This window comes from Ambystoma mexicanum, chromosome 7p (assembly GCF_040938575.1).
Source record: "Ambystoma mexicanum isolate Mex_15411 chromosome 7p, UKY_AmexF1_1, whole genome shotgun sequence".
In the NCBI taxonomy this organism is placed as follows: domain Eukaryota; kingdom Metazoa; phylum Chordata; class Amphibia; order Caudata; family Ambystomatidae; genus Ambystoma; species Ambystoma mexicanum.
In genome coordinates, this window is record NC_090939.1 from 156,930,327 (window position 1) to 156,956,273 (window position 25,947).

General features: G+C 45.1%; 1 protein-coding gene across 3 annotated transcripts in view; it reads left to right on the forward strand.

Moving 5' to 3' along the window:
- Positions 1-25,947, forward strand: part of LOC138526521 (apovitellenin-1-like) — a 102,732-nt gene that overhangs the window by 63,749 nt on the left and 13,036 nt on the right. For all 3 annotated transcript variants that reach the window (XM_069637326.1, XM_069637327.1, XM_069637328.1), the window contains exon 3: positions 4,618-4,780. In XM_069637326.1, the coding sequence (XP_069493427.1) occupies positions 4,618-4,780 (163 nt within the window). The remainder of the gene's footprint in view (positions 1-4,617; positions 4,781-25,947) is intronic.

A 25,947-nucleotide genomic window follows, 5' to 3' on the forward strand; every position in this document is an offset into this window, starting at 1 on the left:
TGGTACAGCTTACGGTTCCTGTACACCTCTACACCTCCTCTGTGGCATGGGCAGCCACAAGTTCGATGTGTGTGCAGTCCACTGCTCCCAAAATATTTTCCATGCCTGCAACCGCAGACCTTGGTGGCGTTGATCTGTGTCTGTGTGGTTGGAAGGGCAATTTGCTGGGACACATAGCACAGGAGGGTATCCAGCACCTGCAACAGCACTGTTGAAAATGCAGGCTGTGAGATGCCATGCACCTCACTGACTGTGTGCTTGAAGCTGCCTGTGGCAAGGAAGTGCAGCACTGAGGCCACCTTCAACAGGGATGGTATTGCTGCCCAGATGCTTATGCTGCTCCGGATGTCGCCCTGGATGAGCGCCACCAGTTCCAGGATGGTCTCCCTGTTCGAACGGTATAGTGTATGGATCTGCCCGTCAGTCGGGGCCCATGGTGTCGTGAGGGATTTTGGTCGACGTCTCTGGGTCGCCTCTTGCATGGCATCGTTCATTGTCATCCTTCTCCTCCTTCTCCACTGCCTGTCCTCCTGTTGCCACTGGTGCAGGTCATGCTCATACCATAGCTCTCAACCATTTATGTTGCAAAGGCGGGTGAAAACACCCGATTTTATTTTTGGCGGGTGAGAGGCCCATTGAAACGAATGGGGGTGAAGGTGGCTTGGCGGGTGAGTCAGCTGTTTGCAAGGCGGGTGTCACCCGCCAAAAGCGTGTGAGTTGAGAGCTATGTCATACAGCTGCACTCCTGCATGCAGCACCTCCATGTCCATAACTCCTACATAGAGTGGCAGCATGGTTGTGTTGGACAGTGTGTGTGGGGTGGATCCTTTTAAGCAGTCTTACTGCTCATTGTGTGCATCTGGGTGGATTGGGAGCACCTGTAGCATGTTGTTCCCCACCTGGGTCTAGTTAACGTCTTCTCTGTGGTTCCAGTGTTTCGGGCACAGTTTTCCCGGTGCTACCAGCATTTTTGTGCCAGTGTTTCTGGAAAAGACACTGTTGTGATGCCACCTTTTTACCGTCATGCCGGTGATTCCGGCACGGCTTGCGATGGGTCCTGTAGTTTACGCTCACTGTGCTACCAGACGGCATGACTTGTAATAACCTCCCCTGCCTCTACATGGTTTCCTATTCAGGACTAAAGTGTCCCAGTTCACTATAGGGGTTAGGGTGGTCCCTCTCATGCTCCAAGGAATATCTCACCCTTTTCACTCTATGGGTGGCTATTTTAGGGATATAGTGCCTTCCCATTCTAAGGATTTTGCACCCCTTGCCTTGCGCTATAAGAGATAGTGCTGTACACGGATTGGGTAGCCAGTGTTTGCGCTGGCATCTTTTAACAGTAGGGCAGTACTATACGTTGCATCCGGTGCGTCCACTGGGATTAGTCCATGGTCAGCTGCTGCTGAGAAAGCCACGTTTGAGAGATTTGCAACATTGGACTGCATGTCCAGTGGTGTCACATCTGGGTATTCAGAGATTAAGTTCCTTGCTGATGCCTGGAGATACATCAATGCACGTCACATGTACCCTTCGCAGTGCAAACGTCTATTAGATATTGCAGATGCACGACAGGCGATATGATATGATATGATTGGTTATTTATAACGTGTTTAATTCTCAAAGGTTTCTAAGCGCGGACCCGGGGATCACACCTGTGTGTTGCTCTGTGTGGTCTTGTTTCCAAAGCAAGCACGTTGCCCCTGAGCTGTCCTCCCGAGATGTGTAGATAAATCGGGGACTCCACTTGTAGACTATGGTATGCATGCAAGGGTGTCTTGTGTATTCCACCAAACACGCACTACTCAAGGAACCACTGCAAGGTGGCTCTAGTTCCCGCTCTCTTACTGGTGGCACATACACGCAGAGTAGGCATGATGCACCACTCCAGCAACAGGGGCACCCACGCCTGAGGGATGCTGGGTCTGAGATGCTACTGCCTATTCCTGGGGACCATAATAACACCTGGAACATTTATGTGTATGTTTATGTTTATTAAGTTTATATAGCGCTTTAATCCAAAGCGCTTTACAATATACCAACAAGATACAATAATGGAAGAAGCAATTTACGACACATGAGACAAACCAGCGTAACATATGTAGAACAGTTTCCTTGGATATTGGAGGTGAGGGAAAGGTGAAAAGGAAAGGAGAGGGGGTAGTAAAGGGAAGAGAAACAAAATTCAAGTATGTGATATAAGATCACGTGGATGTGAGAGGATAGGAAGGGAAGGTATGAGGCCAGTGGAGAAGGGGAGGAGAGAAGGTAGGAGGTCAAGGGGGGGAGTGAAGAAAAGGGCTTTTAAAGAGGTGCGGAAGGAGGTGTATGTGGGGATGGAGTGGATAGAGAGAGGTAAGGAGTTCCAGTGTAGGGGGGCCAAGAGCTGAAAGGAACAGAAGCGAGAAGCGGCACAAGGAGACGGGGGTACAGTGAGTAAAAAGAGGTCAGCAGAGCAGAGAGAACGAGAGGGAGTGTAAAAAGAGAGGTGAGAAGAGTGATCGGGGGGAGCAAGGTCATGGAGAGATTTGAAGACCAAACAGAGGAATTGAAATTTAAATTGGGAGGGGAAGGGAAGCCAGCCAAGTTGAGAGAGTGAGGGGGAAAGAGAGTTGCGAGGGCCGAGGAGGCAGAGAGTACAGATAAAAGAGTGGTAGATGGATTTGAGGGGGGTCAGATGAGAGGCAGGAGTCCAAAGGCATTTCAGGCTCATCTTTAAGAGAAGAGACATTGAAGTCCCATCACTTTATACCTAGTAACGAAAACATACATGAACGCTCCAGTCCACACAACAACATCCGCTATTCTGGATGACAACCTATCACTGAGCTACAAAATTTGCCTCCCAAAAAACCTGTGTCCCTCCCTCACCCGGCACACAGGATTGCACTGTGTTTGTTATTCAATAGCAATCAATATTTTATTTTACAACTCATTTCCCTTGCTATACAATATTAATGCCAATGAAAGAGGCACAAGAGTTATTGGACCCTTCTCTGGTCCAGGATACAGCGCGTGAGACGTAAGGGTGGCAGCACTAACCCAGAGTCTGTGCATTGAGCATGATGCAGGCATGTTGATAAGTAGAAACAGGGTGAAGCAGATTTAAAGGATTCATATCCCATTACCGAACTCGAAGACTACATGTCTACCTGTCTTCTCCTCCCTACCCACCTCACCAAAGCGGGGACACACCTTAGCAAACTCAACCATACATACACTTTTATTTTTTTATTTATTTACTTGTACCTCGTCGAAGCCCGCAGGCATCTGGGCGCGGTACAAGTAAATAAATAAATAAATAAAAACCATAATGCCGTCGTGTTCACAAAGCACATTGGAATCTGGGCATCCTCACAAAGCCCAACTGTGGAATCTGTAAAGGCTTCTTATTTCATGCAAACTAAGGAGAGTAGCATTTCTTGTAAGATACATTGGGGGTCATTATCAGTTTGCTGGTATCCCACCAGTAAATCTGGCGGGATACCGGCAAACAGACCTACCTTTACCGGTGACTCATATCCTGATATTACCAGGATATTCCAGGGGCCAGATTACAGAAACTTTGCACCGGTGCAAGTGCAAAGTTGCACAGTATTAGCATTAGGGCAAAGTTTGCCCTATTTTTCAAAACACTGGGACATATTAGAAAACTATTGCACCGTGAAAAGTGCAATTTGGCATGGTATAGGGATCAGGGCAAAAATCGCTTTCAGCCAAAAAACATAGATTTTCACTGCATTATTGTGCCAGGGCAAAGTTTTCCCTAGTGCTAATACGGCATGGTATTAGCACTAGGGCAAACTTTGCCCTGGTGAAAAAACGCATCGAAAATGTATCTTTCTTGCACTAGGGCAATTTTTGCCCATGTGCTTATACAATGGCAAGGTGCAGTTGTCATGGTGCAATAGTTTCTACTATGTCCTAGTGTTTTTAAAAATAGGGCAAACTTTGCCCTGGTGCTAATGTCGTGCAACTTTGCCCTTGCACCGGTGCAAAGTTTCTGTAATCTTGCCCCAGGTGCCTATTCCAGGTGCCGGCAACGGCAGTCCTTCCCCATTCCATGAAGTCCCATAGGACTACATGGAGGGGACTGCCTGTATTGCAGACACTGACAATACTGGTGCCGGTATTGCTGGCAGTTTTTTGCTGGTGGGGGCCTGATGTACCTTCATCTCTTGGCTGGAGGTAAAGCAAGTAACCCCCACCAGCACACCTGTAGTTTGGTTGTGTGGGAAAAGTGGCAGTAACAGTATTCCCACCACTTTTACTGGCACTTTTGCCGCCACGCCAAATCTATAATGAACCCCATAGACACATAGAGCATTTACTATTTGCTATATGCCTTGAGCTCTGATCATTAAATTACAGACACCACTGCTTTCGATCCTTTCCATGCTACAATACTCGAAAGGGGATAAAAGAGAGCATGAAAATGGTGCATTCATGTGCATTCATGTGATGCCATTTGGCAGGTGAGGTGGGTGTATCATTCATGGCATAGAAAGTCCCCCTGCTCTAATTGCATAAATCATTTAGTTTTTTCAATTAAAAGAAGTGACATTGCTTTTTTTTCCACTCTCAATTGCTTTTCATGGACATGTTCCCTTGGTCCAGGATTGGATGCGAAGGCCATCGCCAAACGGCACGTGCGGCGCGACTGGCTGATTCTCCCGGATGCAGCGGCATTTTACATCTATGAGTTGGTTAACAACGTGTCACCCAAAGCTGGGGAAATCCTTGCAAACATCGCTCAAACGCCGATACTCTTGGATATCAGGTAGAGTGTGAAGAGCCCATCGTCTTTGTTTCCTTTGTACCATCACATTTCTGTTATTACCTAGACCTACAAATACTCAGGTAGCTCTTTCATCACGTGCAGTAGATTTGCAATCTCCCATATTCTGTAAGTAGGCCTTGTTTGGGCGATTGAAGGCTACCCAATTTGATCAAAAAGATTTTTCTTAATCAAGTCCCCCTTGTCTTCTGCCTTTGCATTTACCACTCTTGTTCTCGCCCAGTTAACGACCCGGAATACATCCTCTGGATGTCCTCTGACCTCTCCTCCTCCTTCCCCACTTTGCTTTTGTTCTCCTCTCAGAGTTTTGAATAACCTATGAAGGCTTTGGTTGAAATGTTCCCCGGCCTCCCTGCCCTCTATTGCACCATTGCCCCTTCACTCTTGCTCGTCCCGCCCCTTTGAGGCAGGATAATGCAATGGGGTTCAGTCTTAAATGTCCCGTGACCAAACTTGTTTTCCCTTGATCTCTTATTCCTCACTCTGGTTGGCATCTGTCTGGCATAGTTGGTTATGCCCAGGACCTTATTACTGTGCCCTCTCCCCCACACTTGGAAGCAATACTTTATTTCAATGGGGTGCGTTATGAAACTATCTGGACTTGGAAGCTTTGCTATGCAACATTTTACCAGCTGAAGTGCTACTGTACTTGAGGGCGAAATCTGGGCATGGCTCTATGACGTTAATCCCCCGTTCCAAGGGCTTGAACAGGGAAAAAACACGCCGGCAGCACAGTTCATGAGCCCGAGCAAAGCGAGGGAGGATAATGAGGGCTCCGGCCCGTTAACCCCTGTTCCAGCCATTGGAATGAGGGATTAAGGCTATTAGCACCCCGGGTTGCTAAAGAGGTAACATATTGTGCTAAAAAAAAAGAATTTTCATTCATTCAACAGGACGCCACTCACATCCCGTTGTACGAAGGAACATACTTTACAAAGATGGCCACCATGGAAAGGGAAGGTGGGGCTCTGTACGGAGCCCTTCTTCTGTTTCCTTGGCGGCCATTGCGAGCAGAGCGGAATGTGCGACTGCGGCAGCGATGCCGCTGCAGCCGAAATAAGATAAGTTGGGGGATGAGAGGGAGAAAACAAAATGGGGTCGGAGGATGGGGGGGAAGATGGCGGTAGGGTAGTCGGCCATCAGATGGCATGAAACGCTGGCTTTCACGGGCGGATCAAGCCTGCGTTCCTAGCCACCTGATTGGCTGGCACCCCCCCCCCCCCGCCACACTGCTAATATTCTTTATTGCTCAACAATCTCCATCTCAATACATTTTGCCACTATTTTGGCCCAAATGATTTCTGATAAATGGCTGACACAGCTGTACAAGATGCTATCATTTCTAGACTAGGTGTCTCCTTGCAAGTCAAAATGGGTTGAATCCCCTGCACCTCCACACCCAAGCCACAGTGCACATAGAGACACTGCTCTGAGGCCCACAAGCATTCACGCGGGCTTCATAGCCAGAGAAATGATGGACAGGTCAAAAGTTTAGCACACTATGCAGGGGGCAAGCATGCCCTCAAAATGGCGAAGTCTAAGCATTAACACTGAGGCTATCCTATATTTGTTTGTGCTCTTTCATTTTTTCTGGCCATTTAACCAGTCCTGCCCGCAGGATAGCTTGAGATCGTCAATTAATCCACAATAGACATTAGGCAGGTAAAACCAGGCACACAAATCAAAGCAGGGCACGGCTAGTAAGTGGAAAGAGTGGAGCATCAAAATGCCATCATTAAACAGCTAAAGAAATGGACGAACTAGACCTTGATGTAGTCTGGGCTCAAACATTTAAATTATGCAGTCATTCAATTTATTACATCATCACCATTGTGAAATTTTGATATAAAGATTGGCGTACGAAGGGGCGCATAATCTGCTTCAGATTAAAATGGTATTGTGCATTGGGCAACCTCGTAGTATTCGGCCATCGGGATACTTACACATGTTCACTTTTTCCATTTAGTGCCGTTACCAATCCAACTCAGGAGGCACACCGCCACACTCCAGCACTGAAATTTTCTATCATAAAAACCAACCATGTTGAACATGTAAATTGAGAACCTTTGTTTTCTTTAACAACAGTAATACATGACCCATAAAACCTGCCCTGTAGATCCAATTATAAACTTGTAAATACTTTTCTTTTTTATCTTCTCTCTGTTTCAATAGGATGCTAATGTTTAATTTACAACTACAAAAAAAGAGAGTGATCTGCTTTATTTTTTGAATGATTTACTGGCCACCAAGCCCCTGAGGAACCGCCAGATCACAGGCGGCGAAACACGTGTCGGGATTAGGCTGGACACAATGAACTCGAAATCAATTGAATCAAAATTTCACAATGGTGATGATGTAATGAATTGAATGACTGCAGACATTATCCAAGATAACAATTGGAATAAATTGAGGCTAAGACAACTACACCAATCGCTTTTTTCTTGAGTGAACTGTTTATTCTTTTTTTAGGATTTTGTTGACTGTGAAAGTCTTTCCTTTGTTTGAGCGCGGACTACAATAAGGTCTAGTTCGTCCATTTCTTTAGTCTTTTTTCCCTCTGCAGTCTGAGGGTAATAGACCTTTGTCCTGCTGCTTCTACACTTACAATTGCCTTACAGGAGCAGCGCCGGAATCAGCCCTGACTGTGCAGTTTTTTGTACATCATTAAACATCACTGAATCGATCACTCGGGCATGATTTGTGCTGATATGGGGCTCATCTGTACAAGGAGAGTATCGTCAATAGAAGTTCATAGATCATCCTCTGCTCATTGACCTTTGATCAACCAATTCTCTTTGATCCCATGTGTATGCAATCAGCAGAAATGAGCGTTTCAGTGAACAGCACTTCAGTAGCTGAGTCTGCAGAGACCTCCTTTCTTTTTCCAGACAGAGATCCTCACTGGGTAGTGACATTTATTTCATGGTTACCTTAACTCCTGTAAACACTTTCCCTAACAGGGTGCTCGTCGCTGCTCACCTTCCCCATCATTCACACGCGTGCCTACATGTCCATCTCCAGGTGGGGCAAATGTTAATCAGCACCCTGCCAAGCCTCACTACAAGCCATGTCCCCTGGGCTTTGCTGGTGGGGTTGGAGTCCGTTATGCAACATGGGTCGAAGGGACTGCATATGCAACCCCCCCCCCCCCCTCATCACTGAACTTACTAGTTGATTTCTAATAGAACAGCTTATTGCAGACTCACCAAGTTGATAACATATACTGAAAAAGGGATAGTCAATAATCAATGGCGGTGCGGAATTTGGTTCTGGGATGGAACATTGTGGCTGCCCCGATGTTGGGATTCACTGTTAATCATGAACAGGGCATTACAATATGGAATATTACTGGACAGTTGTCACTTCATTCCTTATGCACACATTTCCTTTCTGCAAAAACATCTGTGGTAGATGGTAACTTGTGCTAATTGTGTTGATCAACATTTTAGGATTTCATTTCTCCACCATATAAGCATTATGGGTCCCATAGTCCTGACTCCATTGAAGTTACCCCATCTATCTCTTATTTGTAGTTCCGTATTTTACTCCACCCCCTCTTCTCCTGTGTGCTCCCCAGGAAGGTGTCAAACCATTTCAATTGTGGGTCAATTGGGACAGGAGCAAATGTTGAACATCAGTTGCCTCTGTAAAAACCGGGGCGTGTCACCCACAAACAGCTCTTTGATTTTCCGGTTTTCTGGTTTGATTGCAGGAATCAACATTAGCTGTAGAATCAATCATCCCCACTAATACATTTTCATGGATTATAAAGTGTACTGGAGTCTTTTATTATTTATTAATAACACGTATTTCCTTTCTGACCACTTTACCCGTCCTTCATGTGAAACGTGCTGGCACCAGCAATAAGCAGATATTAGACAGTAAACATATGGCTCACATTTGGTGCAGGGGAACCGGCTGAGGCCCGAGAATGCCAGTGATGGATGCCATTCAGATATGTCCCCAGTCTCCTACACAACCAATGCTGGCACATGACTCACATTGTGTGCAAGGGCTTTGCCATCATCAGACTAAATTAAAATATGTCCTCAGCTCTGCCACCTTTGGTCACTCAAAGTTTATTTGGCTAAGCAATCAGTCACCAGTCAGGTTTTTTACTCACACCATCCTTCATGCCGTAGTAGACTCATCTCCTCCAATCTGCTGAAATATCAGCACTCTCTCTCCATGTATGGCGAGCTGCTGCATATCTGTCCCCTGCCCCGCACAGCATCAGCTGCACTGGCACAGCAACGCAGGGAGGTATTAACCAACAGCCTCAAAAGCCTCCGTTGGAGCCATGGAAATGTCTCTGCATTTGCAGGTGTGGGTTCCAGGAAATGATGTGGGGTAAACACTAAGGGTTGCTCTTATAAGATTGGAAGAGGGCTCTCTAGCTACCCTTACGCCTCCCTTCCTCTCCGCCTAACAGGAAAAAAAAACATTTGATTAATTGATTTCCAGAATATCTTGAATCAAGATTACGGCCTGAGGAAGAGACTCATGTGCTCTGCAAAGCTCACAGACACACACATGGAGCTAGCCAAATAAGGGTGCAAGCTCTAACAATTGTCTTTCTTAAAAAGCAACAACCAACGCTGTTTGTTTGGCTAACAGAATATTCCTGCCTCTCTTTGATTTACTGATCTATGTGTACAGTGCTCTATACCATGGGATGTGGGGGCATCTCTAGGCTATAGTGAACGGCTAACACCATACTTCAAAGAACAAAACTTTCATCCCCATTCTGGGTGGGCGCACAAGTGCTTTGCCGCACACTTCTGCCCAAGGAATCCCATTTCATAGTTTGGCAGCTTGAACTGGGGAGGATCCACACAGCAATATTTCTCTGCAAGGGCCTGGGCAGGGTGCATACAGGGGTGCTGTCCTCCAGCTCTCCCATGAATCGCACAACTCCACTTTTATGGGAACCTTTAAGGTCTGGGTAGTCAGGCAGGGCAGCTAGAGAGTAGGAACACTTTGCTCTACCCCTGTAACTGAAGAGCTCCTCCTGTCCTTTCCTCTTGACCAACAAACGGCGAGCCGGCGAAACCGAGGTCAAGCAGGGACACCAGATTTCCCGCCTGCTGCTGACAGGAGAAGAGAGCTATTCAGTGTACCTATAGCCCTACTGCGCCCCTCGAGATGTAGCCCCTATTCTTTCTACATGGCACTACCTGTAAAAGTAAAAAGGAGACAGGGTACACAATAACGACCATCTGAGAATCTTTCTAATCACCATCCCCCATGTCAGCCCACCTGAACAAAGCACCCTTACTGTTTATGCAAGATCAAGTGTACACCCCACTGTGCTCTGGGGAAAATTGACTTAGCACATGGCCAATGTTATTCTGGAGGGCTCAGATTCATTAACAACTCAGCACTCACTTTGACCCCTGCTGAAAGATCTGTTCAGAGCTACTAAGACACCTCTTATAGAGGGATATGTCAGATGAGCAGTTTTGCTACCCTTGATCATGTTTCTTGGTGACTCTTGATGGACTCCCTGACTTAAACACACTATAGATTGGGCTGGTTTACCCTCACACCTTTAGCTACAAGGTTATTTGTGTTACTACTAGTGTCAGGAACTATGCCCCCAAGTTATTTAGTCTACCAGTCAGCCTAATGAACCAGCTATTAGTAGCCCTGGTCTCTGATTTCACAACAAGAGGCTAGTCTCCCTCTTGGAACCAATGCAGAATAGACAATAACCATGCATTCCTCTGCTGGTTTAAATGCATGCTAGAGAGCCCTCTCACTGACCGCAGTGAGAGTGGCCAGGAGTCTCCTAATAAAAAGCTGCCCTTCTCCCAGATTTGCCCTATGACCTCCACTTACCTGGAATCAAATAATCATCCTGTCTTTGATCCCCCGAAACTGTCACCAAGCCGCTACTGGAACAGGAGGGGCTGTCTTATGTCTACTCTCCTTCTTCCCTCATGTCAAAGTCCTCTAGCAACAACTCCATGCACCTTCCATAACAGACTGCAGAGGCCTGCCACCTGGTGCGGCTAACCCCTCACTTCAATGTCCCTGTCTGTAAACAAGAGGGTGATGCAAACATGCTGGAAACACCTTGTACCTCAGATTCTGTTTGAAATCAACGATTTCAATTCTGGCCGCAATCATACAAGCAATACACACTACCTCCCAAATGTCTGCTCCATACAAAGCTACCAAGAGCTTGAGTTCTATCTTTATTGACAGCTGGGCCAACTGCACAGCTTCTACCACTCTTAGAAAATTAACAAGCAACACCCACTCTTCTGGCCATGATCGCTTGTCTACCTGCTCCGACCATTTTGACTCCCGTTAATAAATATCGCCCAGCCGTAGTGCCAGCTTTTACTTGTCCGCTGGGATGCCAGAACATATATTATTGTAAAACAGGTCCAACTGGCTTTGAGGGGCATTGAGAGTTTTATATATCCACACAATTACATCTGCAAACAGGAGGGTACAGCTTTTAATACCACCCAACATAGGGGCGTTAATAGCACTCCATCTATATCTTTATTATAAACGCAAAAGAGCAGAAGAGTCAGTGATGGAAAATGTATTTGCGAGGTATTTCACCACTTGTCAGAATACAATGATTTTACAGCCAACAGTGGAGGCATAGGGACCAAAAGACTCTTAAGAAGTTGCTGTAGTTGTGGACAAGATGAGATGGCCGGTCTGGAAATAAAGTGCCAGCAACAATGTATGCCGGCACCTTTCTGGACCAGCCAACACCACGTCTGCTGGTAGGGCAGTCGCCTCCCAGCAGAGAAACTGCCTGAATCACGGGTACCAGTGATGCGGGCAACCCCATCCCATGGAGTCCTATTGGATTCCATGCAATGGCGAGTTACTGGCGTCTCCGTCACCCGTAATATCCCAGCAATACTGAGATATCACACAGCGGAGACGGTACTGTAGTTTCCCGGTATCTCACCGGAATTACTGGCGGGAGACCTGGCAACTGATAATGAGCCCTTATTACTAGTACCGCACTAAATTGCTTTGCTATCAATTTATTATCTAATCAGGCTAAATTGGCAAAAGATGAAGGAGAAGGATTGCCCTGAGGCTTAGATAAAATGCAGTCACTACTACATACAAACATAGCCCTTATATCTCTTTTCAGATTGACAAATTCTAAATAGATTGATTTTTTAAGATGGGTTATTTTGGCAGTAACAAGATTTGGTGGAAATCCACCATGGACAACCCTCTACAAAAACCCGGCCTGTTGGTGAACTAATATCCCATTCTCTGTTCACTATTGTTGAAATGCTGTCTGAAGAACTTTTACCATAAATATTTGCCAAAGAGTCAAGAATGGAGATGGGGTGGTAATTAAAACGATTGCTGTGAACACCCTTCTAGAGGATGTGGACAATAATTGCTGCCTTCCAAGATCCAAGGAGATCTGAGGACCTAATAATTAAGTTGCAAAAGGATAATTAGAAATGAAAGCATGATTCGGAGCATGCCTTAAATAGATCTACTGGCTTTTTATTTGGCCTTCTGGGAAGTAATGGGCTGGCTCTATTTCCTTGGCCGTAAAAACCAAGATATCAAAGGAGTTCTTTGTATGGTTTGCCAAACCATTCACAACTGTTCCCCCGCTGCTTTGTCTACATAACGATAGCTAAAATAGTTAAACTGACTGCTGCAATTTATACTCATAGCATTGTTTGCCCCCTTGATTTGCAGCTACTCCCATTTTACAACATGCCAGAATGTGTTTTAATTCCTGGAGCACACCGGCTGATGCAGTCTTTCCCAGTCATGGCCTGGTCCTCTCACTTCTTTCTTCTTAGTCACTGCTTATATTGGCTTCTGGCCACTTGAAGGTCTGCTGATCTCTGTTCATCCATGCTTTTGATGACCTTCATCGGTGCTGCTTCCTGCTGCTGGCATTCATTATCAAACCATGACATTGCCATGGCCTTCATATTCTATACTTCCGTACACGCCCTTGGGACAAAGTGTTTGAAAATTAAGTTTAGAGTTGTGTAAATATTGCTTAATAATCTTCTACAAACCTTTTGAATCTGCATTTCTCTTACGTATACAAAAAATTGTACACAGTGCTCCTATAAATGCACATATGTATTGTGCATTGAGAGAAGTACATACATAGAAGTAGCAGTACGGATGGGCAAGTGTTCATGAGAACTCAGGAGGGAAATGCCAAGGGATGCATCTTAACCGTAACATCCCTTTAACACAGTTCTTTCTGTCAATTTAATAGGTTTTTATAAGTGAAAATGTTTCATGGTGCTAAATCACTGTATATAAGTTATTAATACTTCCTCTTTTCATATATAAAAAAGAACTATAAACCTCCTTCAAGAAACATATTTTTTGCAACACATACTTATGTCTGTCGTTATCAGCAGCACATGGGATGCAAATCATCGTTCAATTGCCTACGGCATAAATTTCCACCATGACCCCAGCACAACCAGACCACCGCTATAATTCACTGCACCTACTCTGCATCCTAGCTCAGTGTCCACTGTACCCTAATAATGTAACCAATGGCCAGTGCTCATGGCTTGCAGCCATGGCCAGTCTCCAAATCAATGGGGCACGGGCTTTGGCCATGCCACATTCCCCAATAAGCAAATCAGAATACACATTTTCGTTTGTCTAGGGCTAGGCCCACTACCCAGACACTGTATATCACTTGTTTTTCTACTTACATTCTTACACTTTAGAAAAATAAAACACAAGACATATTTCCAAAAACATGCTTTCAGGTCCTTGCTAATCCTCATCGCGCAAGTGTGTTGTAATCTAGTCCACCCTCAAGCAGAAGTTTCTTTCCCATTCAAACCTATCACTTCGGCCATGCCTCATTAAGAAAATTACAGTACACATTTCTCCTTGCTGACGGCCAGGCCCATTGCCCAGACACCAATGTTATATCACTGTGTTGTGTACTTACATTTTCTCACTATCAAAAAAATAAAATACAGGACATATTTGCAAAACCATGCTTTGAAGTTCTTGTTGACCCTCCCCGTGCATATTTGCTGCAATCCCATCCAGCACTTTAACCTGTACCCACGAGCAGAACTTTTTTTACCATTCAAAACTATCCCAATTTCGAAAAGCTTTACCACATAGCTGGTTCCTGGTGGCCAATGCCCACTTTAACTCCATTGCTGGTCCCTTGTGGTCATGGCCAGTAGCCAGATAGTCCGGGTCATGGCTAAAATAGTTAAACTGACTGGCACAGTTTATACTCATAGTATTGTTTGCCCCCTTGATTTGCAGCTACTCCCATTTTACAACATGCCAGAATGTGTTTTAATTCTTGGAGCACACTGCCTGATGCAGTCTTTCCCAATTATGGACCTGGTCCCCACACTTCTTTCTTCTTAGTCACTGCTTATATTGGCTTCTGGCCACTTGAAGGTCTTCTGATCTCTGGTCATCCATGCTATAGCTATACCTACTTTTCACCTACCTTGTAATGCGGAAATAGGCATAAATGTCCCCGAACATCTCAGATGTTCACAAACTTCACAGGACTGCCCTGGACATCCGGACTCTTCGCGGATGTCAGAGTTGAAAACCCCCCAGTTATTTTGGTATTTTAAAGCTGTATCCCATCCTAATTACCCCGCCCCTCTACAGAGATTGTTTAATTAGTTGCCATGTGCAATGTTGTGTTTTTTAATATGTTTTTATCGTGCTGTCCGTGGACACCGGCCGCTGTCCATGAATCCAACACAGCGGGCCTTTCCACATTTTGGTGAATCCAAAATTTGTTTTCCATTGTGTCTATGGGAAAAACCTCTAAAGTTGCCCCCCCTGCATGAAACAGCACAAACTTGCAAAGGTTTGTGAGGAGGCGCACGGGGGGCCAAAGTTATACACTGCCCAAAAAGTGCTCTTTCTATGGGTTGAGCAACTTAACCATAAATACACGGCCATTACACGGCCATTATTATATATATGCATATCCCGGACAATCTGGCCACTGCCCATGGCCACAGGCAGTCACCAAAGGTATATCCCTATTTTTTGTACCTACATTATGACACTTTTCAAAAAATAAAACACAGACACATTTGCATGCTTCAGGTCCTTGCCAATTCTCCTTACATGTGTTTGCTGCAAATGCACTATGTTTCATTTTTTCAAAAGTAACAAAATGTACATATATAAAATAGTCATATAACTATTCAGACTTTGCCCAAACATTCAAGGTTGGGTCTTTAATCTTTGTGAAAGCGTTTGTCCATATTCATCAAACGGCAACAAAGTTATAAGCCATCTAAAAATGTGGAGACCCCTTCTAATTATGCCCCCTCTTGACAAAATACCACAAACATTCATATCTAAGTCTAAAATGTTTTTGCACATTTCTGTGCAGATTCGTCAAATAGCACCACACTCTTAAGCCTTTAGAATATTTTGGAACCCCCCTCTGATTTTGTTCTCTCTTGACAAAACAGCACCACACTTTGCAGAACCGCGCCACTAGTGGCAGATTGGTCCCGAAAGTGTGCTTTTGTAACTTTGGTGTAAATCCGTCCAGTAGTTTATTTTTAAACGGCCAAAAAGTAGGTTAAAACAAATTAGTGATATCTGGGTTCGGTTTGCGCACTCACTTCCCTGTTTGGTCCATGGATGGGCCTCCAATTGTCCCAGAGGGCTGCGTGATGTCCACGGACATATGACGAGACCGCTGATTGGATGATACAAAATGTGAGTTGCATCAAAAACATTTGAAACGGTCACCATGTTTGATTCGCGGACAGCGGCTGCTGTCCGCAGAAACGGTGGTTAAAACATATTAAAAAACACAAATTTGCATTTGTCAAACTAAACAATCTCTGGGGCAGTGAGGGGTGATGAGGATGGGATGGGATATGGCCATAAAAAGCCAAAGAATTGGTGTTTTTTCATCTCTGAACTCCACGATGTCCGGGGACAGCCCGGTGATGTTCTTTGCAAAATTCTGCATTATAGGGTTGGGGAAAAGCAGTTTTTGGATGGCTCATAAATCTGGCGCAACTCAATGAAGCTGCACAAAATTGTGCAGTATCATGTTGGACCTGGTCCGGAGTGGTTCTGCAAAGTTTAGTGCTGTTTCACCATGAGGGAGCAAAATTAGAGGGGGGCTCCCAAAATATTTGAAAGGCTTATAAATTTAGTGCCATTGGTAATCTGCACAAAAGTCTGCATAAACATTTTAAACCTAGATTTGAATGGTTTTGCAAAGTCTGGTGGGATTTTGTCAAGAGGTGGCAAAATTAGAGGAGGGGTCTGAACATTTTTAAATGGCTTATAACTGTGTTGCCATTTGACGGATGTGCACAAGAAATTTCAGAAATATTATAGACCTAGATTTGAATGTTTGTGCAAAATCTGAATCGAATTTGTCAAGTGGTGGCTGTTATATGATTATTTTATGTATGTGCATTTTGACACGTTTCAAAAAATAAAACATGGACGGATTTGCAGCAAACCTGTGCAAGGAGCATTGGCAAGGACCTGAAAGCAGGGTTTTGCAAATGTATCTGTGCATAACCTTTTGACAAGTGACATAATGTAGGTACATAAAATGGTGATATACCTTTGCTGACTGAGGAATAGCCTGTGACCATGGACAGTGGCCAGATTGTCAGAGACCCAGACAATCTGGCTACTGGCCATGACCATGAGGGACCGGAAATGGGGTTAAAATGGGCATGGCCACAAGGGACCGGCTATGTGGGAAAGTTTTTCGAAATCGGGATAGGTTTGAATGGGAAAAACGTTCTGCCCATGGCTGCAGCCGAAGTGCTGGACAGGATCGCATCAACAGATCGCAGTGACTACCGTTGCATACTCTGCAAGCCCCAACGGGCTCCATTACAAATGTTAAACAGCAAATATTTTCTGAGCACACTGAGCCAGGAGCCCATGTGGTCACCGGCCCACCCCTCAAAATCATCAACCATCCTTATTTGCGGCCGTACCGGGACAAGATATTGGGATTGCATCCCGGACTAATTTCCACAACCTCACAGCAACGACTGGCCAAAAATCCACACACCTTGAGAAAGAACTTAGAGGGTCTAAACACGTGTCAGCTGACTTCTGACATTAGATGTAGCACCAACAATAGTTTTCAATACTGCTTTATTACAACACCATTTACTTATTGAATAACCCAGTGCTCAGGTGAACAGGGCTCACTCTCCTATTTGAAACTGAACACTTGTAGAAGGAATGGCACCTTCACAAAAGAACCCGATCACCAGCAACAAGGTATTTGGATTAAACTACTAGATCAAGCACAGTGATCTACCCATTCTACCACCCTGCAATTACTTAATAATCGTGTACTCTAATTTGCTCGTTGAGGCATGCAGCATGCCTAAGCTCTAGGTTTAAATGTGAAAGCAAATTCTGCTTGCAGCTGTAGCCCGAAGTACTGGACAGATGTACAGCAAACCTGTGCAAGGAGCATTGGCAAGGACCTGAAAGCATGGTTTTGCAAATGTATCTGTGTTTTTCTGTGCGAAAAGTGTCATAATGTAGGTTAAAAAAAATAGAAATATACCTTTGGTGACTGAGGTATAGCCTATGGCCATGGGCAGTGGGCAGACTGTCTTAGTCATGGCCAGAGGCAATGACCCGACAATCTGGCTACCGCCCATGACCACGAGGGAACAGCAATGGGATTACAGTGGGCATGGCCACCAGGGACCGGATATGTGGTAACGGTTTTCGAAATTGGGATTGGTTTGAATAGGGAAAAAAATTATGCTTGTGACTACAACCGAAGTGCTGGACAGGATTGCAGCAGACATTTGCGAGGAGCATCAGCAAGGACCTCAAAGCATGGTTTTGCAAATATGTCCTTTGTTTTATTTTTTCGAAAGTGTCAAAATGTAAGTACAAAAAATGGTGATATTACATTGGTGCCTGCACAATGGGCCTGGCCCTGAGCAAGGACAAATGTGTACTCTTGATTAGCTTATTGGGGCATGCAGCATGGTCGACGCTCTAGATTAAAATGGGAAACAAAATATGCTTGCGGCTGAAGCCCGAAGTGCTGGACAGGATTGCAGCAACAAGGACCTGAAAGCATGCCCTGTGTTTTACTTTTTTGAAAGTGTCAAAAAGTTAATTCACAAGATAGTGATATAACTTTGCTGCCTGGGCAGTGTGCCTGGCCCTCGACAAGGATAAATGTGTACTCTGATTTGCCCATTGGAGAATATGGCATGGCCAAAGCCCATGCCCCATTGATTGTGGAGACTGGCAATGCAAGCCGTGAGCGCTGGCAATTGGTCACATTATGAGGGTATATGGTGACACAGAATTAGGATGCAGTATGGTTGCAAAGCTGAAACTTAAAGGAATTGACGGAAGGGCACCAACAGGAGTGGTGCTGGTGCAGTGGGTAAAAGGGGTGGTTTGGTGGGGATGGGGCCATGGTGGAGCCTCATGCCCCAGGCAATTCAACCATGACTTGTAACCACAGCATACCCTCCTGATAATGACACACATCAGTATGCGTTGCAAAAAATATGTTTGTTAAAGGAGGTTTACAGTTCTTTAATATATGTCAAAAGAGTAATTATTAATAACTTATATACAGTGATGTAACATCATGAAATATTTCCACTCATAAAAACTTTTTAAATTCACAGAAAAAACATTGTTAAAGGAATGTGATGGTTAAGTTGCACTAATAAAAACCTAGGAAATTCAGTGAGAAAAATGTATTACAGGGACGTTATATTTAAGTTGCACTAATAAAAACTTATGAAATTCTGTGGGAAACGTTGTTAAAGGGACGTTATGGTTAAACAACACTAATAAAAACCTATTGAATTCAGTGAAGAAACTTTGTTAAAAGGACATCATGGCTACCATAACTCACGCCAACACCGTGCACTGCTAAGACTAACACCCAGGACATCAAAGATGACATCACAAATGGCATTGATGACATTACATATGAAATTAATTTTGATGAAAAGTCCCTACAAGGGGTTGTGTTTAAATTGTTGCTAATAAGATGTCAGGAGTGATCGGGAGTTCTATCCTGAACTACTTAATCTATTAAAGAATGTACTCATCTAAACAAACTATTATATTCAAGTGTTGTTAATACAGGAACCTAATCATACATATACATTGGCAATGGCTGCAGCATGCACCATAGAAGTAAAACATTTCTAATCTGGTAATTTTTGATAGTAAAATAATGAATGCTACCTTATCAGAGTTTTGAGTAATGTTAAACATGGAATAAATAGCTACTAATTCAAGACTTACTACATACTTTTGTTAGTACAGAAAATACATTTGAAGACCCACAATGCACACAAATCAGAGACACACACAGGGAAACTAAAGTAAGGAAGAAGGATACAACATCACCAGAAAATGTCAATAAAAGTTGATCATCATGTATATAAATGATTTGTGTGTTTCAGGCCTGCTTATTGCCCCATGTATGCGCACCATGAGCTGAGACCAAACCCTAAAGAAAGTACTTTACGAACATAAAAGATGGTTAACGTCTAGATATATGACAGATTTTGTGATTTTTATATTCTGAATGTCAGTGAACAAAACCGCCTGGCCTAGATATGTCAGTGAACTAAAACGAGTGGCCCAGATATGTGATGTCCTCAGGGATGTCATCAATTACATTTGTGATGTCATCTTTGATGTCCTGGGTGATAGTCTTAGCAGTGCATGGTTGTGGCGTGAGTTATGGTTGCTTAGCTCACCATAATTGGTGAATTTCTGGGGGATTTCAGTCTTACTTGTAACCATAACGTCCCTTTAACAACAGTTTTTATAGAATTTAATAGGTCTTTATTAGTGCAACGTCGCTTTAACAAAGTTTTTTCACTGGCAGCGACCGTGTAGTTATGGTTAAGGTGCTAAACTCATAAGAGGAACACTTTTCTGGAGGCTTATAACTTCGCTCCCCCTGGACGGATCCTCACCAAACTTTGCAAAAAAAAGTATATGGCTGGTTCTGAATTATTTTGCCAAGTTGGGGGAGGTTTCGTGCGGGGGGGCAAAGTTAAAGGGGGGTCCCAATTTCTTTTTTTTCCATAGACTAAATGGGGAAAAACTTTGCGCACGGCTACAGCTCGAACGGCTGGATGGCTTTTCACCAAATTTGCGGCAGGAGCAGGGTTTTGGGCCAGAAAGCGTGCTTTTGTGTGTTTGGTGGAAATCCAACCAGTACTTTTGTTGCAAAGAAATGAAATGTACGTCCAAAAAAATCTGTGATATCTGTGTCCGCTCCATGGACCCATTTCCCTGTTTGCTCCGCGGACAGAAGTGTCATTGGCTCGTGTTACGGCGTGCTGTCGGAGAAGTTTGGACACAGCCAGTGGTTGGCTGGAGGGAAGCGTGGTGTGCATCAACATTTTTTGGGAAAGCCGCCATGGTGTATCAGAGGACAGTCCGACGGCGGAAGGGTCAGGAAAATGTACCGTACGGAATGTGTTGGCGGTAATAAGGGAGGGACCGGGTGGGGGAGTGAGAAGTGGTTCATGTGACATATGTAGGCATGTACTTTGTGTGGTGATTAGAGGCAGCTGTCATAACGGCCCCATAACTTCTGGCATGACCTGTTTGCAGCAACCTCTTTTCATGGTGAGTGGTGGCAGGTTAATTACAGAAGAGGAGTGAATTGCACATGACATAGGTTGGGTGGGAGCGCGGGTGGCTGTGCGATGTGGATGGAATGCAGTAGTTGGGCACATGATGGCATGCATGGGTGAATGAAGGTGTGATTGGTCTGTGGAAGGATTACACTATTGGGTGCATGGGCAAAGGCCGTAGGCCGTAGGGTGTAGGGCATGCACTCAAGTGCATAGCGCTTTAACATATCCACCGCAGGAACGCATGTTTCACTCTGCATTCGGTACAGGGTGGTGCTTGCACAGTGTGGTGTGTGCAGATTGCTTGCAGTAGGGCCAGTGTTGCAAACAGAATGTGGGTAGGTTGGCAGTGACCCAGTAGTTTGTAAATGGAAGTGGGTTCGCCCATAGTAAGTGAAAGAATGTGCACAGGGGTGGAGGAGACAATGTTTTCTTTGTACATTATGTTAATTGTTGCAATTTGTTGCTGCATAGCTGCATGACGGTGCACAGGTTAGATAGGAGTGCTGGTGGCAGTGGTGTGTATGTAGATGGTGATAGTTGGTGACATGGTGACATGAATGGTGGCATTACGTTGCTGTGGGTGTGTTCAAGGCCTATGCTGTGTGCAGCTTTGTTGAAGTAGACCCAAAGTTGTGAAAATGTTGTGGTTAGTGACACAATACTTAATGGCTGTGGGTAGGGGTGGTGGAGGCTGTGGTGTGTTTGTGGATTCTGGTAAGTGTGACCTGTTTCCGTGAATGGGTGTTTTATGGTGTGGGGGAGTTAGGGTGAAGTACCGCTACCTATGTATGTTATGTTTGGGCATAATGGTAGCTGCCCACATATGCATTAAGTTAACTGTTGCAATTTGTCACAGCATAGCTCCATGGCAGTGCACAGGTTGGGTAGGAGTGCTGGTGGCAGTAGTATGTGTGTGAATTGTCGTAGTTGCTGACATGGTGACATGCATGGTGGCATTACGTTGCTGTGGGTGTGTTCAAGGCCTAGACTATTGGGTGCATGGCCGAAGGCCATGGGCCGCTGGCAATGCACCCAAGAGACTAGGCCTTGAGGACACCCACGGCAGTAATGCATTTTTGAATGTGCATCAGTTAGAGGGCGGTGACATGTAAGGAATCGTTGTGGAGCACATTTCAGCCGTTATAGGCCAGTGTTACAAACAGAATGTGGGTAGGTTGGCAGTGGCACAATAGGGTCTGGAAAATGTACAATATGGAATGTTTTGGCTGCAATAAGGGAGGCAATAAGGGAGGGACCAGGTGGGGGAGTGAGAAGTGGTTCATGTGACATATGTAGGTGAGTACTTTGTGTGCTGATTGGAGGCAGCTGTCATAACGGCCCCATAGCTTCTGCCGTGACCTTTTTGCTGGTGAGTGGTGGCAGGTTAATTGCAGAAGGGGAGTGAATTGCACATGACATAGGTTGGGTGAGAGCATGGGTGGCTGTGCGATGCGGATGGAATGCGGTAGTTGGGCACATGGTGGCAGGCATGGGTGAATGAAGGTGCGGTGGGACTGTTGAGGGATTACACTATTGGGTACAGGGTGGTGCTGCATAGTGTGGTGTGTGCAGATTGCTTGAAGTAGGGCCAGTGTTGCAAACAGAATGTGGGTAGGTTGGCAGTGATACAGTACTTTGTGAAGAGAAGTGGGTACGCCCATAGTAAGTGAAACAATGTGCACAGCTGTGCAGGAGAGAATGTTTTCTTTGTACATTATGTTCATTGTTGCAATTTGTTGCTGCATAGCTACATGGCGGTGCGCAGGTTGGGTAGGAGTGCTGGTGGCAGCAGTGTGTATGTGCATGTTTGTAGTTGGTGACATGGTGACATGCATGGTGGCATTATGTTGCTGTGTGTGTGTTCAAGGCTTAGACTATTAGGTGCATGGCCGAAGGCCGTAGGCCGTAGGCCATGCACTCAAGAGCCTAGGGCTTGAGGACACCATAGCACGAATGTAATTTGGAATGTGCATCAGTTAGAGGCTGGAGACATGTAACGAATGGTTATGGAGCACATTTCAGCCGTTATACGCCAGTGTTGCAAACAGAATGTGGGTAGATTGGCAGTGGCACAATACTTTGTGAATGGAAGTGGGTATGCCCATAGTATGTGATTAAAAGTGCACAGGGATGCAGGAGACAGTGTTTTGTTTTTACATTATGCTAACTGTTACAATTTGTTGCTGCATAGCTCCATGGCGGTGCACTGTGGTTGGGGATGCTGCAGTTAAAAGTCATGCAGTGTGGGCCCTGGGTGCAGTGCTTTCATACTGTCAGTATGGTAGAGGGTATGGTTGAAGGGCAGCTTATATGTGCTTGGATAGTGTGCTGTGTGCACAATGCTAAATTGGCAGTGAAACAATACCTTCTGAGTGGAATTGGGTAAGACAATAGTATGTGAATGAAAGGGTGTAGGGGTGCCGGAGACAGTGTAATGTTTATAAATTATGGTAACTGTTGCATGTAACGCTGTGCATGTCCATTGCAGTGTGGAGGTTGGTTAGAAGTGCTGGTGCTAGTGGTGCGTACGTACATAGTGGTAGTTGATGACATGCTGACATGCATGATTGCATTATGGTGCAGTGAATGTGTGCAAGGAGCAAACCCACTGGAGCAATGCAGGTTTGACAGTGCATGTGGCACAGGGTGGTGATCTTTGGAGAATGGGTGTGGAACACATTGTCGACGTGCTATAGCATCACAAGTGAGTTGCAAAGCGTGTATTGTGCATTCCATGGTTGTGGTGACAGTTGCAACATGCTACAGTATTTGGTGTGTGGCAGGAGATGGTGCAGTGAGAAGTTGTGCAGTGTGGCCACAGGGTGCAGTGTGTACGTAAAGTGAGTATGGAAGTGGGTATGGTTGAAGTGCAGCATATATGTGGTTGGTTACTCTGCTATGTGCAGATTTATTGAAGTTGGCCCAATATTGTGAAGCTGTTGTGCATAGTTTGCCAGTGACACAATACTTTGTTAAAGGCAGTGAGCAGGGGTGGTGATACTGCTAAGTGTGACACATTTTCATGAATGGGTGTTTTATGGTGTGGGGGAGTTGGGTAGAAGTGCTGCTATGTATGTTACGTTTGTGCATAATGTTAGGTGACCACATGGTCACTTGCTTGGATGTATAGTGCTGTGGTGGGTGTGGAAAGGGCTGCAATGTTGTGTGCATGTCCAAAGGTGTGCTGGGTGCATCTTAGGATATTTGTGGATGCTGCAAGCATGCATTCTTTAGCAGAAGTTTCTGATGGAGGGGCTTTGCAATGAAGCGGAACGTGTACTGAGAGTGTTTGACGGTAAATTTGTGTGCTATAAAAAGAATTATACGTGAGTTTATGCAGACTGCTGGCATGTTCTCCACCCACTATGAGATTATGAGATAGCAAAATATGCAGTGGCTCCGTAGAAATGGCATTTATTTGAGCTCCATTGGCAATGCCAATTTCTTTCACACTGTGCAAGAAGCATTGACCAGAATGTGGTAAAAATGTGACGAGAGGAAACGAAACGCATATAAAGAGAAAATACAAAAAAAGTTGCTTGCACACGTGTCAACAAAAAAGAATTAAAAAACTGAATCCCGTACCCAGTTTGATATTGTTTACCCCCTGCCCCCTCACTATAAGGAAAAGGTAGTGCATTACGCTGTACTTTCAGGATTACACGTGCCACATACAGGGTGGCTATGTGGATGTATGCGGATGGAGAAATCGTGCATACTTTTATTGAACTTTGTAATGGACGTGCTTTGGAATGGCACAACATTTGTACTGTAAATGTGTAACGGTACATTTCAAATGTTGTAAAGGAGTGAAAGTGTTGGATGATGGTGGATTCAATGCGATTGGTGGATGCGTATGTGCCTATTTACGTATAAACCAATGAAGTAGAGCTGCAGAGAAGATAGTGCAAAGGGAAGAAGGACTGCTGCAGCTTTACAGGGGTGCGGCCCTCGCGCTACTTTGGGCGGCGTAGGTGCCAAAATCTGCCCTTTGCACCACCTTGCCCAATTGCCATGGCAGTGTGGGGATTAGCCAATGAAGTAGCGTGGGTGTGGTTAACAGGAAGGGGAGGTGAAACTGTTTTACATTATACTCTGCGTACTGAGGGTGGCTAACCTGGCGAAACATGTTGACTGTAGGTGATCCCTGTGTCATAGATCTGCACAATTATGCCCTTTGACAGCAATTTTGGTTTGGAATGAGTGGACGCATCATGGAACGCTGTGTATGAGTGCCATTTCGCCGATATGTATGCACTTTGCAAAGACCTCGCCACTTTTCCAGTAGTAGATGTCATCGTCACCCATTATGGCGGCATGCATTTGGGTTACCTGCCTTGCTTAGATTTGTTCTCTAGATTGAGGAGATTGCGGAATGTTGTGAGGAGGCTTTTTCCCACCGCCAAGGTGCTTTTATCATCCATAATACCACAAAGAGTATGGCCTAATGGATGTAGTTCATAGCAAGACGCAGGAAGGTGTCTCATCAACAAAAGCATGTATACTTTTTTGTCCGCTCGTGGAATGTTCTTCTGCAACAATGACCTCATTAGTCGTGGAAATGCAAAGCTTTTCCAAGAAAATGGCATATTCTCACCCATTGGCAATGCAGTTTTGTTTGCTCGTCCACAGGATGCGGTGAAGAGTTTACTGTACTAATGTGAGCAGAAGAACAAACAAAAACTAATATAAACCAAAAAAGCATCTACACCAAAACAAAAAAACAGCTCTTTTAAGAGTCGTCTCTTAACAAAAACTCCCCCTACCCTGGTTATTCCCCTATGCCCGCAGGCAGCACAAAAGCAACATCTGGGGATTTTGCGAGTGGCGCCCATGAAAATGGAACTGTGTGGATTGTCCAATCACATGCTTAGGGTGTGCAGCAACAGGAAGAGGGACTCCTGCTTCACTCGTCCCTGGCCCTCGACGTACTCGGGGACGAGCATGTGCCACATTCGGCACTTCTCACCATGCTGGCCTATGGAAATGGGACTTCATCGATTGTCCTATGAGGTGGTGCTCAGGGTGGACGGCACAGGAAAGCGCACCAATAGGAAGAAGGACCCCACCTGCTGTACTGGAGTGCGGCCCGCGCGGTACTTGGAAAAAGGCATGTGCCACATTCTGCGCTTCTGAGCATGCTGGCCAATGGAAATGCGAGTATGGCCTTTGGCCAATCAGGTGCTCAGTGTGTACGTCGCAGGAAAGAGCTCCAATAGGGGGAAGGAGTCCTCCTGCTTCACCAGGGCGCGCCCTCACAGTCATTGGGGAAAGGCACATGACACATTTTGCACTTCTCACCATGGTGGCCAATGGGAATGGGACTAGGATTTTGGCCAATTAAGTGCTCTGGGTGTGCGACACAGGAAAGGGAGGCATTCACTTTCTCCATTAATTTGTGTAATGCGGCAGGCAAACATGGCAAGACACACAGTTTTTGTCATGGCTAATGGCTTTGTGGAAGATCTGTGCATGTATCCCCTCCAAGACGACTTTTCTGGCAATTTC